Source organism: Leptopilina boulardi, unplaced genomic scaffold (assembly GCF_019393585.1).
Source record: "Leptopilina boulardi isolate dan_hultmark-lab unplaced genomic scaffold, ZJU_Lbou_2.1 LbouV2_139, whole genome shotgun sequence".
In the NCBI taxonomy this organism is placed as follows: Eukaryota; Metazoa; Arthropoda; class Insecta; order Hymenoptera; family Figitidae; genus Leptopilina; species Leptopilina boulardi.
In genome coordinates, this window is record NW_026137684.1 from 44766 (window position 1) to 62819 (window position 18054).

The window sequence follows — 18054 nt, forward strand, 5'->3', positions numbered from 1 at the left end:
AAAAATTATTAAAGCCTTAAATATATATATATATATATATTTGAAAATAAATAATTTAAAAAATATAGAAAAAATATGTTAAAATTATAATTATTCTTAGTTTAAATTAAAAATTTTACTGATTTAATGGCTGGGTGCAAGAAGGGCGTTTAAATTAGTTATGAAAAAAATTGTTTTTCAATAGTTAGTCACTACTTCCAGTCAAGTTAACACTTGAAATTGATAGCTGAATAAAGGTCTAATTGAATAAAATTTTTTTTATTATTTGCATTTACAGTTTTTGAATAATTAAAGTTTAAAAGTTTAACTTGAATTTTCTCCGTTTGTCGGTTTTTGTTATACGCCCTTCTTGCACCCAACGCCTCAATTGGAGATTTGTTTATTTCTTAACCCCGTAAGTGCCATGGTCTTTATAAAAAAAGGATACTTCAAAATTCATAAAATTCAAATTTTGGCAGTTATAGGTATATTAAAAAAATTTTGCTTTAAAATTTTTTTAATATTAGTGCATGTTTGTGAGTGTAAATTGAATTATATTTCCAAATTTAATATAATTTTACCATTAATTTATGAAAATAAACACAATTATAATCTTATAAAATTTATACAATAACTTTTCAGAATCATTTTTATTAAAGCATGGATCATTTTAATATATAGATATATTATTAAAAGATAAAAATTGAGATATTACAATTTCATAGTTAGGCATTTAAAATTTTAAGTCATGGTACTTCGCTGGTATCTCCCTTTATCCCCTCTTTTTATATACTTTGATCCACTCCTTTTAGTCTCTCCTACTACTAGATCTTTCAAGTCGTTCTTTCCTTCGGGAATTGAGCTGTAGGAAGCACGTGTAGAGGACCATACGCAAACTGTGCTATAAGAAACAATTCTTTTAAGTCTTTTTTTGGAAGGTGTAAGTGTGTTCCACTTCAAGTGAAATTTGAGGTAAGTTTTAAGATTTTTTATTATTTTGTGACATTGTTTCATTCATAAAGTTATCTAATTATAATTTTTGATTTTAGAGTTTATATATATATATTAGATATAAAAATTGTATTTAAAATGTAAAAATATTTTATTTTATTAATATTTTATTCTAAAGTAAAATTTTAAATGTAATATAAAGACGGATGTAAGGAAATAATTGTATTTTTTACATCTTCTAATTTAATGAATGCTATTTTAGTTATTAGAAAAATTAATAAAATTATTTAACTCAAATAAAATAATAAATCAGTAAGTATTCTTAAATTGAGAAATAACGTCTATTTTAAAATAAAATTTTAATTTCATTGTAACGGTTAAGGCACTTATTCATGTAAACATCAGTTTATTTACCTTTCTTCTTATCTATCACACTATACTTCGAAATTTAATTATCTTTTATAAAATTGAAAAGCGTATGTTGTCAAATGTGATATGTTTCTAAAGAAAATTTCATATTATTTCATATTAGATCCAAAATTATATCTACATAAATTCAAAACTAGAAGACGTAACTTTATATTTAAAAAAAATTATTATTATACTTTTATTTATATATGTAATAGATTTACATTAAAATTAGAAAAAGAAGTTAAAAAATATGATTTGTGGAAAAAATTATTAACCTGAGTGAAAATTTTTGCCCCAAATTCCGCCTGAAAATTTGCTTAGAAATCAGGATGATTGTTTAAAATTTTCTGACCGAAAATCCGAGTGGGAAACAATCCGGACTGATTTCTAGGCAGATTTTCCGGGAGGAAAATTGTTATATTTTCATTAATTATATTTATAAATTATTATATATTATTCATATTATTATTATGTATTAATTCTAATTATGTATTATATTTTTATTCTACAGTATACCTACAATAATATTACCCGCAATATTACTAAAATGGTCCAGAAATGTTAAACGTTTTTATCAGTGGGGCTATAATTGCTAACATTTGCTATTTTTATTGTAATGAAGTTTTTTTATGTTTTAAGGAATTATTTGTAATATAAAAAGATGGAATTAAAATAAATACAGCAAATTTTATAAATTTTTGCTTGCGCTTACCCGTCACTTGTATAACAAACTTACTTATTCTTATTTTATAGAATATGAACTTTTCATCAAATGAAGCTATAGATGCAGTGGAGTTTTGGGACAAAACAGTGTATGTTTCTGAAGTATTAATTATAATTTTAAGGCAAAATTTTAGATAAAATTAAATATTTCATGGATATTTAAAATTATTTTCTATGTATTTACTACTGTTTCAATTTCTTTTTTAAGTTAAACTTAACTAAAAATTCTTAACTACATACAAAGTATAGTATAGTATACAAAGTATACATATTTAGAAATGTGTCTGTAAATTTTAAACTTGATCCGGTGAAAAATGAATGAGATATACAGAACACTGCAGCGGCGCGTCCCGTGGCTTCAGACAAGGTGGCCAGCCATACCTGACCCTAACGACAGATGGCCTTTTCCTATGATTTAGAAACGGCAACCACTGCGGAAGAGTTATTATATGGTCCAGGAATCGATGACTCTTTGTAAATTGGAAACAAAATTTCTTCTGAACAAAAAAAAGTAAGTTGAAACTTTGAATACGTTTTTCTCAAAATGACATTTTCCAAGTCGGTGACCACGATTACTCGAATACCATTAAACCGATTTATTTAAAATTTAGTGTGCTTCATTTACACATATAAGTCTAGTTCGTGATCGAAGGATTTTTTTTTTATGCAAAACTTTTTTTTATATAGCTGAAAATCGACCGTATTTTTTTAACGAAAATCATACTTTTGACTTTGACAGGTCGCCATTTTGTCAAATTTTTTTTTTTTTTAAATCCTTCGATCACGAACTAGATAATCTTATAATAAATGTAAATCAATTTCATTTTTGTATTTCAGACGAAGTATACTTGCAGAATGCTGGTCACCGCAATTCGCCTTTTTTCTTAAGGCGCCACTTCAATGGCTCATATCCCTAAAAGTTTTTGTTAAAAAAAATTTTTTTTTCTTTTAAATTACTTTCACGGTTTGCATACGCTAGCGAAGAATGTGTACATGAATTGTTTTATATAATTTGAATTGCATAACAAAATACGATTTCAATGAGCCTAAGAACGTTTAAAAATATTAATTTTTGCCAGAGAAATAAAAAAAATAGTAAAAACATTGAAAATTGGGTTTTCCTTAGATATCTAATTGAAAAATTAACATATTCTCTTTGTCAAGGTGTCATTTCTTTCAGAATTTTATTAACTTTAATAAAATAAAGAGGAAAAAATTTTAGTTTTAATATTTTTGAAGATTTGAACAGTTTTATAGTTGTTGAAAAAGTAGAGTTCGCACAATTTCGGACGGTAGTGTATATATATATATACTAAACATAACATATATTTTATATTTACTTCGATTTATGACGAATTTTTTAAAATAAATTATGTAAATTTAAAAAAAATAAGTTTTTGAAAAAATGTGCAGAAACTAGCTGGTATTCAAATTATACAGTTTCCATGTCTGTTTGATCTTTCAAAACGATTACTTCTAGTTCATTTAAATTAATTTTCTTTGGTCTAGAAGAACGATGTCCATCCCAGTCGGTGGCATTTGTAATGACTGGGCCAAGTATTTTCAGAAATTCTTTTTCTGATAATTCTGTTCCATTCAACTTCCAAAGTTTAGTTATATAATCTAAAAAAATATCAATACTTATGTTAGATTAAATTTTTCCTAATTTCAAGGTGCAATTACAGGGTTGCTACGATTTCAAAATTTTAAAATTCCCTGACAATTTCAGGTTTTCCCTGACCGTAGCAACCCTTATAACTTATAAAAGGTAAACAAATATATGAATCTTACCTAACATAGACTTATAAAAGTCGGTGTCCTTGAATACTTGCTGCTTAGAATCGTTTTTTTTCGAAGCATTGAATAAAAGTATAACGTCTCGGGAAAAATACATTTTTAGAATGTTAATAAAAGTTCGAGACAGTGATTTTTGTTTATCAACAAGAGTGTGCAAAGTTTGTTTCTGTAAAAAGACGATTTATTAATTTGTCTTGTTAAATATATTTTTATAAGTATTATAGTAGTATAAATTTGTTACATTGTTTATTAAGTATACTTATACTTACAAACTCGTATCGAAATGTTTTATTTGATTTTAAGTCCTTATCCATAGATTGAAACTCGCTTAATGTTCCAAAAGGCAAAACAATATTATATTTTTCTGCAAAATTCTCTGGTAGGTCAAAATTGGTTCCAGATGCTACTAACATAGATTTAATTTCACGTAATTGCTGAGAGTTATTCTTACTTGATAAATGTAGTACGTGCAATCCTTTGAGTATTCTCGATTGAAGTAAAAAAGGATTTTCTGCAAAATATAAAAAACATCCTAATATAGTTTAAAAAATTTAGAAAATATTAATATACAAGAATTTATATTTATATTACCTTGTTCCTTTGAAGAAATGTTGGGTGAAAAAATATTTAAGTTTTGGTCCTCTGGCTCGAGAATCTTCAGTCCTAAAATAATTAACAAAAAAATATTCAATATATGACATTACAAACAATAAAATTTACTGTTTGTAATGTTATGTATAGATTTATTATTATTTTTATTATCATTTATTTATATAATTTAATGATAATTCAGAAAAGTTATTAGTATTTACTTTTGGTTTCCTTTGATGATGACGCATGAATTTCTTGCCCATTATGCGAGTTTTCAGACTTATTTTCGAAGTCTGAAATAATAATCTTTTTAGTAATGTAAACTATTTCAACTATTGAAGAATGAGGTACATAAAAAAATATAAACCATACCTCTTTTTCTCTTAATTGAAAGTGGTATTAGATTTTTTCCACTAATCACCTTATCTTTAGATTTTTCCTTTGTTAAATTTTTAGAGATTGGAGGAACAGCTAGAAATAAAAATTTATATGAATTTTTGAAATATATTAATGTGTAAGGTAAAATAAATTTAAACCTGACATTTTTTATAAAATACTAACTTTGATCATAATTTGAATTGTTTTTATTATTCAACATTTTTTGGACTTTGCTTCTTTTCTCTTCATCATAATAATCATCCTCATCATCCTCATTATCATCATCCTCATCATCATCATCCTCGTTATCATCATCCCAAGAAAAATCTGCATCATCTGCTGATGCACTCGGTAAATCTAATGAAAATAATTATTTTTAGTAATTAGAAATATTAGTTGCATTTATCTTTCAAACTAAATGTAAAGAATTATATAATATAATAAAAATTTACACACATTTTTTTTAATTTTAGCTTTTTAATTACCTGCTGTTTTCGTATGCAAAGTTGCTTTCATAGTTCCTGTATGAGTATTTGGACTCGGATTTTCTATGTATACTTCTTGTGTACATTCTGATTTATTTTCAGAAGTATTTAAGACTGAAAAAGACATAAATAACAAAAATTCTTTGCAACTTAATGGTTAACAAAATTTTTAAATTAATTTTTAATTTTTTTAAAATTCTTTGAAATATATTTGCTTTTAAAAAATTCAGAAAAGAGAATCGTATCATGTAAAGAAAACTCACATAAAATTCGAACGGAAATAAAAAGAAATTAATGGAAAATAAATGTTAAAAGTTTTAACATGTAATTTAAATAACACTTAACAGAATTATTTTCAATCGTTTACCTGAGACAGATTTATTTATTTCCTCTATATTCGCGGTTATATCAGGCACTTTTAATATTAAATTCTCTTCATCTTCTGATAAATTGATTTTTTTTTATTGAATTCGCCTTTTTGCAGCATTTACTTTTTTATTTATTTCAGCTCCACTACTGTACACAAATTCATTTGTTTCCAACAATAATAACCGTTTCTTAGCTTCTGATAAAGTTCCTAAAAAATTTTCCTGAATTATTATACATTGTCAAAAAATCTTTCTTGTTAAATTAGATAAGTCAAGAGTATTCTTTAAATAAAAAGTTAATTAAAGTTTCCAATTATTAAAATTTTTATATTATTTTTTAAGTAATAATTTTATTTAAAAAATAAAAACAGAAAAATTAAAATTTTGTTTAAAATTTCAAAAAAAACTTGATATTTAATTTCCTTTTTTCCTTTGGATCAAAATACCCTGACTGAAGATTTTTTTTAAATTCCCTGACTACTAAAATTCCCTGACTTGTCTCTGATTTTCGGTTTTTCCCAGACTTGCGACCACCCTGAATTTTTAGTTTATCATATTATTATTATTATTATTATTATTATTATTATTATCATACCGTTATAATTATTTTTTATTATTATTTTAATTATTTTTTTTTATTATTTTAGATTATGTTTCAGTATAAACTAATGATATTTAAATTTTTATTACATCTAAAATATTACATAAAAATTATTTTTGGTAATTGAATAAGAAAAACTTACTTGCATTTCCATGAAATGAAACTTGGTATTCCGGCCAAATCTCTGGTGCAGGTGAATAATTTTTTAGCAAATTATTTATTTCTTTTTTCACTGAAGGAGTATAAGGAGGCGGAGCAAATTTTGTCACATAAATATTTTTTTTTCTTTGTTACGTCATCCACGATGCCAATACAATATCGATTGGCTTTTTCCCTTCAGGATCTTCATATCCTTGAAAGGAAACCAATTGGTATGCACATCCATCGTCTTCTTCTTCGGACATTGACATTGATCTATGTGGAGGTTTATTATTAAAAATTAAAATTTTAAATAGTACAATTTATAATATCATAAAATTCAAAGAAATTATTTTTTTAAACAAAAAATAGCCTTATTTTTAATCATACTTAAAAATTTAAAAATAATTGTAAAAAAAAACTAACCTGGAAACTGAACTTGTAACATGCACAAGTAAAAATCTAGAAGTAGCATTTTTTAGCAAAATATTTAAAATTGCTGAATTAATTAAGGTGCACATAATCTGACTTACTACCGTAATGTTATTAAATAACTATAATCTGTAATTTATCTTACCTTATTTGATATATCCGATTAAAAGCAAACACTCACAGAGACACCGGTTTAAATAAATGAATCGAAGAAACAAAACTTGTTAAAACTTGCTGAAATGCTGAAACATTAAAGCCTCTACGCAAGTGACGTGCTACAGGACCCTACTGGAAAATCTTACATGGGTCCCTACATAAAATCCTACAAGGATTTCATATACATTCTTATAGTATTCTTTATAGGAACCCATGTAGATTCCCACGAAGAAAAATCCTATGGGATTAATCTTATAGGTTTCCATAAAGAATCCTATAGGTCTCCTATAGAAATGAGATATTTTGGAATGTAGCATCCTACACAGAATCCCATGTGAATTCCTATAAAGATGAACTATAGGAATTCATATGAGATCATACGTAAGATCATATAAAGGTTTTGAAAAAATTTTCCTTCCACTCTTACATAGATTCCTTCATAGGAATTCATATGAGATCCTAAATAGGATCCTATAAAGTTTTGGAAAAAAATTTCACTTGCACTCACACATAGGTTTCCTTATAGGAATTCATATAAAATTATACGTAGGATCCTGTAAAGGTTTGGAAAAAATTTTGCTTGCACTCCTGCATAAGTTCCCCTATAAGAATTAAAATAAGATCCTACGTAGGATCCTTTGAAGGTTTGGAAAAAATGTTACTTGCACTCCTACATAGGTTCGCTTATAGAAATTCATATGAGATCCTACGTATGATCCTGTACAGGTTTAGAAAAATTTTGCTTGAACTCCTGCATAGTATCCCCTGTAGGAATTAATATGAAATCATACGTAGGATCCTATAAAGGTTTGGAAAAAATTTTAATTGCACTCCTACATAAGTTCGCTTATATAAATTCATATGAGATCCTACGTATGATCCTGTAAATGTTCGGAAAAAATTTTGTTTCCACTCTCACATAGATTCCCTCATAGGAATTCATATGAGATCCTAAATAGGATCATATAAAGTTTTGCAAAAAAATTTCCCTTGCACTCCCACATAGGTTTCCTTACACAGGCACACAAAAAAAAAAGTTGTCTGTTTCTTGAACTACACATATATTTCCTATAGTATTTTGGCCCGCTGAAACCGAATCTGAGCTCAGAATTGCTCCATCACCCTCAGTTTTTTTTTAAATCGACCAAAACCACCCTTAAACGGACAAATTCACACTTCGGAGATAAAAAATAAATCAACTTATTTTTTAAAAAAACCAAATTTTACATCTACGAAACTTTGCTCCACTAACTCAAAAACAAAGCCAGCATTGATCCAGCATCCCCTGAATTTTTTTAATTGAAAAAACTACCCCTAATCTGAAGAATCAAATTCAGGAGGTAAAACAATAAAATAACTGATTAAAAAATTTTATAACCAGATATTTTTACTCCAGCAATGCAGAAACAAAGCCAGAAATGCTCCCTCACCCTTTAAAAATTTTTTAAATCGAAAAAACCACCCTTAAATAGAAAAATTCAAATTTAAGAAGTAAAAAAATATTAAATTACCGGCTTTTTTAAAAACAGAACCTTACATGTTTGTAGTTTTGCTCTACTAACTCAAAAAAACAAAGCCAGCATTGATTCATCAACCTCTGAATTTGTTTAATCGAAAAAACTACCCCTAATCTGAAGGATCAAATTCAGGAGGTAATACAATATATAATAACTGATTGAAAAATTTTACAGCCAGGTATGTTTCCGCATTGCTGGAGTAAAAATACCTAGTAATAAACTTTTTTAATCAGTTATTTTATTGTTTTACCTCCTAAGTTTGATTCTTCAGGTTAAGGGTAGTTTTTTTATTTAAAAAAATTCAGAGGGTGATGGATCAATGCTAGCTTTATTTTTTTGAGTTAGTAGAGCAAAACTACATACATGTAAGGTTCTGTTTTTAAAAAAAGCCGGTAATTTAATATTTTTTTACTTCTTAAATTTGAATTTTTCTATTTAAGGGTGGTTTTTTCGATTTAAAAAAAATTTAGAGGGTGAGGGAGCATTTCTGGCTTTGTTTCTGCATTGCTGGAGTAAAAATATCTGCTTATAAAATTTGTCAATCAGTTATTTTGTTGTTTTATCTCCTGAATTTGATTTTTCAGATTAGGGGTAGTTTTTTCGATTAAAAAAATTCAGGGGGTGATGGGTCAATGCTGGCTTTATTTTTTTTAATTAGTAGAGCAAAACTACAAACATGTAAGGTTCTGTTTTTAAAAAAAGCCGGTAATTTAATATTTTTTTACTTCTTAAATTTGAATTTTTCTATTTAAGGGTGGTTTTTTCGATTTAAAAAAATTTTAAAGGGTGAGGGAGCATTTCTGGCTTTGTTTCTGCATTGCTGGAGTAAAAATATCTGGTTATAAAATTTTTTAATCAGTTATTTTATTGTTTTACCTCCTGAATTTGATTCTTCAGATTAGGGGTAGTTTTTTCGATTAAAAAAAATCAGGGGGTGCTGGATCAATGATGGCTTTGTTTTTTTGAGTTAGTAGAGCAAAACTATAAACATGTAAGGTTCTGTTTTTAAAAAAAGCCGGTAATTTAATATTTTTTTACTTCTTAAATTTGAATTTTTCTATTTAAGGGTGGTTTTTTCGATTTAAAAAAATTTTAGAGGGTGAGGGAGCATTTCTGGCTTTGTTTCTGCCTTGCTGGAGTAAAAATACCTGGTTATAAAATTTTTTAATTAGTTATTTTATTGTTTTACCACCTGAATTTGATTCTTCAGATTAGGGGTAGTTTTTTCATTAAAAAAAATTCAGGGGGTGCTGGATCAATGCTGGCTTTGTTTTTGAGTTAGTGGAGCAAAGTTTCGTAGATGTAAAATTTGGTTTTTTTAAAAAATAAGTTGATTTATTTTTTATCTCCGAAGTGTGAATTTGTCCGTTTCAGGGTGGTTTTGGTCGATTTAAAAAAAACTGAGGGTGATGGAGCAATTCTGAGCTCAGATTCGGTTTCAGCGGGCCAAAATACTATAGGAAATATATGTGTAGTTCAAGAAACAGACAACTTTTTTTTTTTGTGTGCCTGTGTTATTTTTCCATATTGTAACGTTTTATCAAAAAATTTGATATACCTACCGTTTACATTAAATCACAATGAAGCAATTTTTTCACGATTGCTAAGAAATTTTTTCACGTACACTTTCAGATGAACAACAAAACTAGGTTTATAATTGTACAAGTTTTATACATTTTTATAAATAAAATCATTAGGAATGTTATTTGAAAATGATTTTTTTTAAATGTCATGTTCTCGTATAAACAAATGCCAGTAGCAAAATGTACATAATCATTGAAGCGAAAAAAACAAAATTCATTTTTGATGCACGTGAATTGCATAGAAATAAACACTATTTTCAAGTGTTTTTAAATATTATAATTATTTTCCTTAAATTATATTTTTTAAAAGAACATTTCTTATTTAAAACAATTTAAAAATACCCGCCGTGAAAATGGCTTGAAAATGACTCTGGATTAAATCATATAGATAACTTCAGGACGTACATTTTTATTTGTAAACATAGTGAAACTTGATTTAAGCCAGATGTGTCATTCTTTAACTTAAAATAAAAATGGACAGTGTAAAGCGTTTCTTTTTAATAGACTCTTTTTCTAAAAATGAATCATTCTATGTTGTCGAGAAAAAAGCAATTTTAATAACTGACGATTCAGAGTTAAAATTAGAGGCAAAAGTTCAGTTTGCATTGCAGACAGAAGGGCAGGCTATCGAACGATCAAAAATAATAAGAGGAAAAATTATTATGGAATCAAGTAAGTATTTTTAATCTAAAAATCTAGTAAACATTTATTAAAAAAATTATGTAATAAGATTTTTTAAATATATTTTGTTATATTTCAATAATTTCAATCTAACGTCAAAGAAATTTTTATTATTTTTCTTAGTTGAAGAAACCTGCTTATTTTGTATTTAATTTTAGTGATATAATTAGAAAACATTTATGCAGCTTCTTGGACTGTATTTATATAACTAATCAATTATAAAGCAAAAATTATTTTTCCAGAAAGTAAGACAAGTTTAAACAAACTCAAGAAAATAAAAGAAACGGAAATGAAAAAGAGGAAAATGACTAAAGAAGAAATGAAAGAAATCGAGTTTGAGCAATATGAAGAGAAAAGATTAGAATCAGTTAGGAGAGCAAGAGAGGGAAATATTGAGATGGCAAAAATTTTACAAAAGGAAATAAATGCTAAACGTGAAAAAAAAGAAAGTTTATTGAATAATCTTGCTAGTGCCCTGCAACTGACACATGAGGGGAAGCATGAACTTTTAAATATTAAAAAGGTAATTATATTTTAATGTTCAAAAGCTTGATAAATTTAGAAATTGTTTTCTTATAAATAATTATTTTGTAAAAAATTCAATCATCATTTTATACATGGTTTTTATATCAAAAATAAGAATTTGTTATATGTTAAATAATTTTCCAAATCCCATTTTTAAAATAATCGTATCAGAGGAATTAAATATATAAATAATAGATAAACATTTTTCTTTTAGTTTGTGATTAATGGTGAAAAATCGGGTACCATTTCTCATTTCTCATCTGATTTCCCTCTTAGTGTCCGTAACAGAGAAAATAATGAGAATGAAAATTTCAATGATCCAATTATGTCAGACAAGGAGCATGACATCATGACCGTCAAGAAAACTGATAAAAATGTAGATGATTGCTTCGTTTTCAATCAGCAAACTGCCGCAGATAAGGTTCGTATAAATGCTTATGAATCATTAACCTTTATTTTTGCTAGATGTGATTCTGTTTATTTTTTTAGGCAGTGGAATTATTACCTGGCAGCAATATTTATATTGACAAAAATGAATTCATAAATATTAAGCAAAAAGCTAATTCTCACACATCGCTTGCTCGAAAGCTTATGATCACTATATTTAAAGAGAAAACAATCATGGAATGTAGTCTAATGGGAAAAGGGAGCGGAGAGTCAAAACTATCCAGTCTTCCAAATAACGCTATTAATACTATTTTAAGTAAGATTTATACTGCTGTTTATTTTTAATTTTAAGATATATATAATCTAGCAATGTGTCCTCTCTCGCTAACGCTCGCTCGAGTGCAGTATAATTTATAAATATTGACTTAATGTCATTTCTTTATTATTTAATTATTATTATTATTACTAATATTCAAATAAAATTTGATAGACCTAATTAATTTTTTTATAATAATTACTGGGATCATTTAACATTTTTTCTAGAATTTTCAAATCATAAACGTATCGATGCTCACAAAAGTTCTTTAGATAATTTTTTTTTCTGATATTCAAAGGCAGTTCCATTTTTATTAATTTTTCTTTATTCTGAGACAGGGAAATTGAGTGCAAGTCGGGGAATATAGAATTAGTCAGAAAAATTAAAGAAAGTCAAGGAATTATATCAAAATTTTTAGTAAAATGTAAAGTTTATAAAAATGACTCGAAAATTATGTTCGGTTTAAAATTTTGTTTCAGATATTTTACTTATAAATTTAATGTTATTTTTACCTAGGAATAAGAGAAAAGTCAATAGAAACATAAAATTTTTGTATTAACTCTGATAAAATTATTGTAAAAATTATTTAGAGGATATTAAATTGTTTTATATTACTAGCAAAACTTTTTTTAAAAAAAAATCGAATCAAGTACTAAAATAAGTACAAAAATTTTCAACATTTACCTTGAATTTAGTGCTGATTTTTACTACTAATTTAATACCAGTATTTAATCAGACACTTTTTTAGTTCTTTTTTCAATACTTATTTTAAAACATAATCTAATTTTTAATGAGGAAAATCTTTGAATCACAATGAAGAATTATTGAAAAAATATTCTTGTTTCAGTTTTTTCTCGAGATTTTGCTGTCAACAAGCCCGACTGGAAGGTATTTAGTGATACTGCGGTAAAGGATAGTCTTCGGTTCAAGCTAAATGAATTGAAAAGAAATTCAAAGTCATCAATCAAACAACATTAAATTTGGAAATACAAGATTCTATTTTGTACTTTTGTTCATTACATTATGGCTTTTTTAATGTTTTATATTTATATTTAATATATTTATATAACTAAAATCAAAATAAAATGATTTACTAAAATTTGTAAAATATAAATTATAATCATTTTTCGAATAATAAGATCTTTATGGATACAGAATTGTATTTTGCATTTATATTATTAAGATACTTTCTTTAAATATTATTACTATTGTTGTAATATATTTTAATTTCATTTACTTAATTATAAATACCCTACAAGGATACTGACTGAATAAAAATAATCTGGTTATTTACTAAATATTTGGTATATGGTATTAAGAAATTTTTTGATTGTAGTGTACAATACGTACATTCAGTTAAACACCTTGTCATTACCTGCTTTTTGATTCTTATTGACACTAATTTCACAGAAATAATTAGCTGTGAAAAAACGTATTTTATTTTAAATTTCCTGAAAAGATCAACTTTAATTGACCTGGTTACTTATTAGAAAATTTGCGATTTTCTAGGGTTTAAAGTTTTCTGTTCACGGTTAACTTTCCCAAAGAAGTTAACCGATCAAAATTAACCTGGATATCCGGTTAATCTTGATTTACGCACTTGGCATTTTCCTGAAGCGCGGAGATAAAAATGACATTGGGTTTTGTCATCTCCCATAAAATATTGAACGCCGAATTGATGTGAATATTTGATAAATTTGATCATTTTTTATGGAAAATTAAAAAAAAAGATTTTTGGAAAATTTCCCGGGAGACTCCCGATAACTTTTTCACGTGGGTTATACCTGCTTAAACACCCAATTATAATAGTTATTTGTGCAACGCGGGCGCATTCTAGGGGAATCTCGACTTGTCTGATTGCCGCACGAGCGAAGCGAGTGCAGCAAACACACAAGTCGAGATTCCCCTAGAATGCGCCCGCGTTGCACACACTATTTTCTATAACACCATGTGTCAAAACCGAGACATGTAATAGTCTTGTCACAGAAATACTATCAAGCGCGCAAAAGATCTTGGCCGCGGGGGGGTTCGCGGGGTCTCCCCCCGACAAGGTCCAGGGGCAGAGCCCCGGTCAGGGGGTGCGGGGGGCGAAGCCCACCGACCACAAAAAATCCAAATAATACGAATAAAAATGTTCACAATGAATACAAGTTATTAACCACAAAAAATCTCGATAAAAATTGAGGTTAGTCAACATTTGCCCTCAGACCACAAAAAAACCAAATAATAAGAAAAAAACTGTTCACAATGTACACAAGTCATTTCCAAAAGAACATCTCGAGAAAAATTGAGGTTAGGTTAGTGAACATCTGCTGTCAACAACACGTAGAATTAAAACAAAAGTTAGTAAAAAGAGTGGAGTTTAGATTGGTAGCACTGTTGAGGAGGATGGATAGTGGGGACCAACCTGTGCTTAAAAGTAGATTTCTCCTCTTTTAGGTCGTATTATGATAAAAAAACTACTTTTAAGTCGAGGTTTTGATGACATGTGTTATAGAAAATATTTTTTAAAATTGTGATATATTTTGATTTATGGAGTCAAGAAGCATTAAGATACTTTAAAAAATCAAAGACCTAAAATTTTACGAAATAATATTTCCTCTATGAGGAAGCACTAAGAATAATACATAATAATAATAATAATAATAATATGATTAATTGGAAATATTTTCATCCAAAGTCCTTAATTTTTATTAACGTTTTATATATTACAAACAAATATATATTGGGTCGATCCACTTACTTTCTTCTGAAAGTCATTGCGGGAATATTTTTAAAAAATCTAGTTTTAATGTACGTAAGACTTGACGATTTTTTGAGTTCAGTAACCATAATATTGCGGTGAAAATTTTATATCAGTAGTATAGTAAGGGGGCTACGACCCCAGTTACCGACCGAGCAGGGTAATGTAGAACTCTACTTTACCGACGGAGGTAGTTCGGAGCGCCACCGCTAGATGGCGCCACTAGTTAGTTCCATGTGGGAAATTTGATAGGAAATCAGAAGGTTTCCCAACTTTAGACGTGTCGAAATAATAAGGCACTTTATATTTATTTAATTAATATTTAATGCAATGCCAATTACTCTCCTTATACAATCGTGTCAACTCATACACGGTCCCTGACTAGACTAAACGATTACAATTAGCATCGTCGTCGCGTTGACCACCAACCGCGCGCATGCGCATTCGTGCGCTCTAACTTCTGCTCGCGGTATGGACGAGGTGCGGTGAGGTAGAAAGGGGTTGGTTCCCTACATAGCTCCCCCCTAAGTGATAACGGTCGTCGAAAAAATCGTTTTATACATTAATTTAAAAAATTTGAATTTAATTACAGTTAACATTTTTGTAATAATTTTTCGTCGTACATAAATTATTTTGCTAAAGGAAAAAAGGAAGTCATTTTTAAATTTAATACACTGTTTTTTCTGAAATGCAAAGAAAAAAGTTATGTGAATTTAATTTAATTAATGTTAGCACTGGGTTGCAGTTATATAATACTGAGGGTACCTGTATAATTGGTTGTCGACGTACAATATAATTTCTTAATATATATAATCATGAGGCTATATCGAGCCATAATAAAATAGATTATTATTTTTTGTTTATATATCACAAGGCTATATCGAGCCGGAATAAAATCATTATCATTATTTTTTTATATATATATATGCGTAATATCACAGGGCTTTATTTAGCCAATTTAAAATAAATTATCTTTAGTATACAATTAAAAAATATCACGCGAAATTCATTTTGAATTTATATAATTAAAATTAGTCGTTTTTCAGTTCATTTTAGTTTGCTTTTGGTCCAAAAGTGACCTTCTTTTTTCTATTTACGTATGTACGCAAAATTGGTTTATTAATTTGCGGAGTCGCGTTTATAGGACTTTGCGCGGAACTCGACGGTAAATTGCTCGCTTGATTATTCGCATCTCCCACAGGATCATCGTTTATCGTGAAATACGCGGGTTTTAAGTTCTCTACAGAGACTCTTTTCGATTCGCCGTTAACGTCTATTTCGTAGACTCTGTCGGAGACGCGATTTAGAATCTTGTGCGGCCCGGAATAGGGGCATTCTAAACCTTTTTTGATAATCAAAACTTTTCTGAGAAATACATGGGAGCAATTTTCTAAATTTTTATAAAAAAAAATCTTCTTTTTGTGTCTGTGTTCCACTGGCGCTGGTTTGATTTTTCTCATATTCTCGCGGAATTCTTCGAGGAAAAAATGTTTGTCGGGTGAAAAATCGTCTGGTAAAATAAATTCTCCCGGAACTCTAATTGAGGTGCCGTAAAGATACTCGGCGGGCGACGCCCCAGAATCCAGAACATTGTTTCTTAGCCCCAACAAAACGACTGGAAGGGAAATGGTCCAATCCTTGTCAGCGTGACATTTTATCGCGGCTTTAAATGTCCGGTGCCAGCGCTCGATTAGTCCGTTCGCGGCCGGGTGATATGGCGTTGTTCTAATTCTATGTGTTCCCGATAATTGCAACAGGGCCTTGAATAATTGCGATTCGAATTGGAGGCCTTGGTCTGTTGACACGGTTTCCGGTGTTCCGTACCGGGAAATCCAGGCTGAGACAAAAGCTCGACAGATTGTCAAAGATTCGATGTCTTTTAGTGGGACGGCTTCTGGCCAGCGGGAGAAGCGGTCAATCATCGTAAAGCAATAACGAAATCCGTCGCTTATAGGAAGTGGTCCTACTATATCAACGTGTACGTGGCGGAAACGTTCTTCGGGTGCGACAAAATGAGCTGGAAGCAATGAATTGTGACGAGAAATTTTTGATTTTTGGCAACTGAGGCATAATCGACAAAAGGCTTTAATATCAATATGCATAGCGGGCCAAACGAATTTTTTTCGAATTATTCTATCAGTTACTTTTCCGCTCGGGTGCGCAGGATTGTGAAAGGTGTGAATTATTTGTGTTCTAAGAGTTTTCGGAACGAAAGGGCGTAATATATCGCCTGAAATGTCACAATAAACAGGAGTTTGATCAGGACCCCATGATAACTTTTTCAGGTTCAATGACGTGTTTTCCTTTTCTAATAAACCTTTCAACTCCTCATCATTAGTTTGAGCTTGCGATAACTCGTTCAGGTTGAATTCTGCAGGAAAAGCGATTGCTTCGATTCGCGACAGTGCGTCCGCGACCGTATTATCTATGCCGGTTATGTACTCTACGTTGTGTGTAAATTGCGACAGATAAGAAATTTGTCTCTGTTGTCTAGGGGAACTTTTTTCGTTTGATTTTGAGAACATATAGATGAGTGGTTTATGATCTGTGCAAATTTTAAATTCGCGACCTTCGAGGAAATATCGGAAAAATTTAACGGCTTCGAATATCGCGGTTAGTTCGCGATCGTATGTACTGTATTTGTTTTGCGCCGAATTAAATTTTCGCGAGAAAAATGCGAGTGGTTTCCAGGTTTTGTCGAGGAATTGCTCGAGTGCCGCGCCCATACCCAAATCTGAGGCATCCGTCACTAGTCGTGTCGGAGCTTCATTGGCCGGATGGGCGAGTACAGTCGATTTGAGCATTTCCTGTTTAATTTTCTGGAAAGCTTCGTTCGCTTCGGGAGTCCACTCAATCGGACGTCGATCATTTTTCTTAGAATCGCGAAGGTAAATGTAAAGCGGTGACTGAATTTGGGCTGCATGCGGTGTGTTTCGCCTATAAAAATTGATAAGCCCCAAAAAACGTCGTAGCTCGTTAACGTTTTGTGGTTTCGGAAAATCCTCGATAGCTTTGAGCTTTTCCGGTTGCGGTTTTATCCCGTTGGAATCAATTAGGTAACCCAAAAATTCAATTTGTTTCACGCCGAGGACACATTTATCTACATTAACTCGAAGTGCGAATTTTTGCAATCTTTGCAAGACGGTTTTGAGATGCATCTCATGCTCCTCTTTAGTTTCGGACGCGATGAGAATGTCATCGAAATATGCGAATATAAAATCTAAATCCCCTAGTGCACGATTGATGTAACGTTGGAACGTTTGCCCCGCGTTACGAAGGCCAAATGGCATGA

The 18054-nt window shown here is 29.3% G+C and overlaps 1 protein-coding gene across 1 annotated transcript; it reads right to left on the minus strand.

Moving 5' to 3' along the window:
* Nucleotides 1-4662: 4662 nt before the first annotated feature.
* On the minus strand, nucleotides 4663-5346 carry LOC127291525 (ribosomal RNA processing protein 36 homolog). Its single transcript, XM_051320710.1, has 4 exons — nucleotides 5316-5346; nucleotides 5014-5187; nucleotides 4825-4923; nucleotides 4663-4745 (listed from the first exon to the last, which is right to left on the minus strand). The coding sequence occupies exons 1-4, from the start codon at nucleotides 5344-5346 to the stop codon at nucleotides 4663-4665; spliced, it is 387 nt and encodes a 128-aa protein (XP_051176667.1).
* Between the last annotated feature and the right edge of the window lie 12708 nt (nucleotides 5347-18054).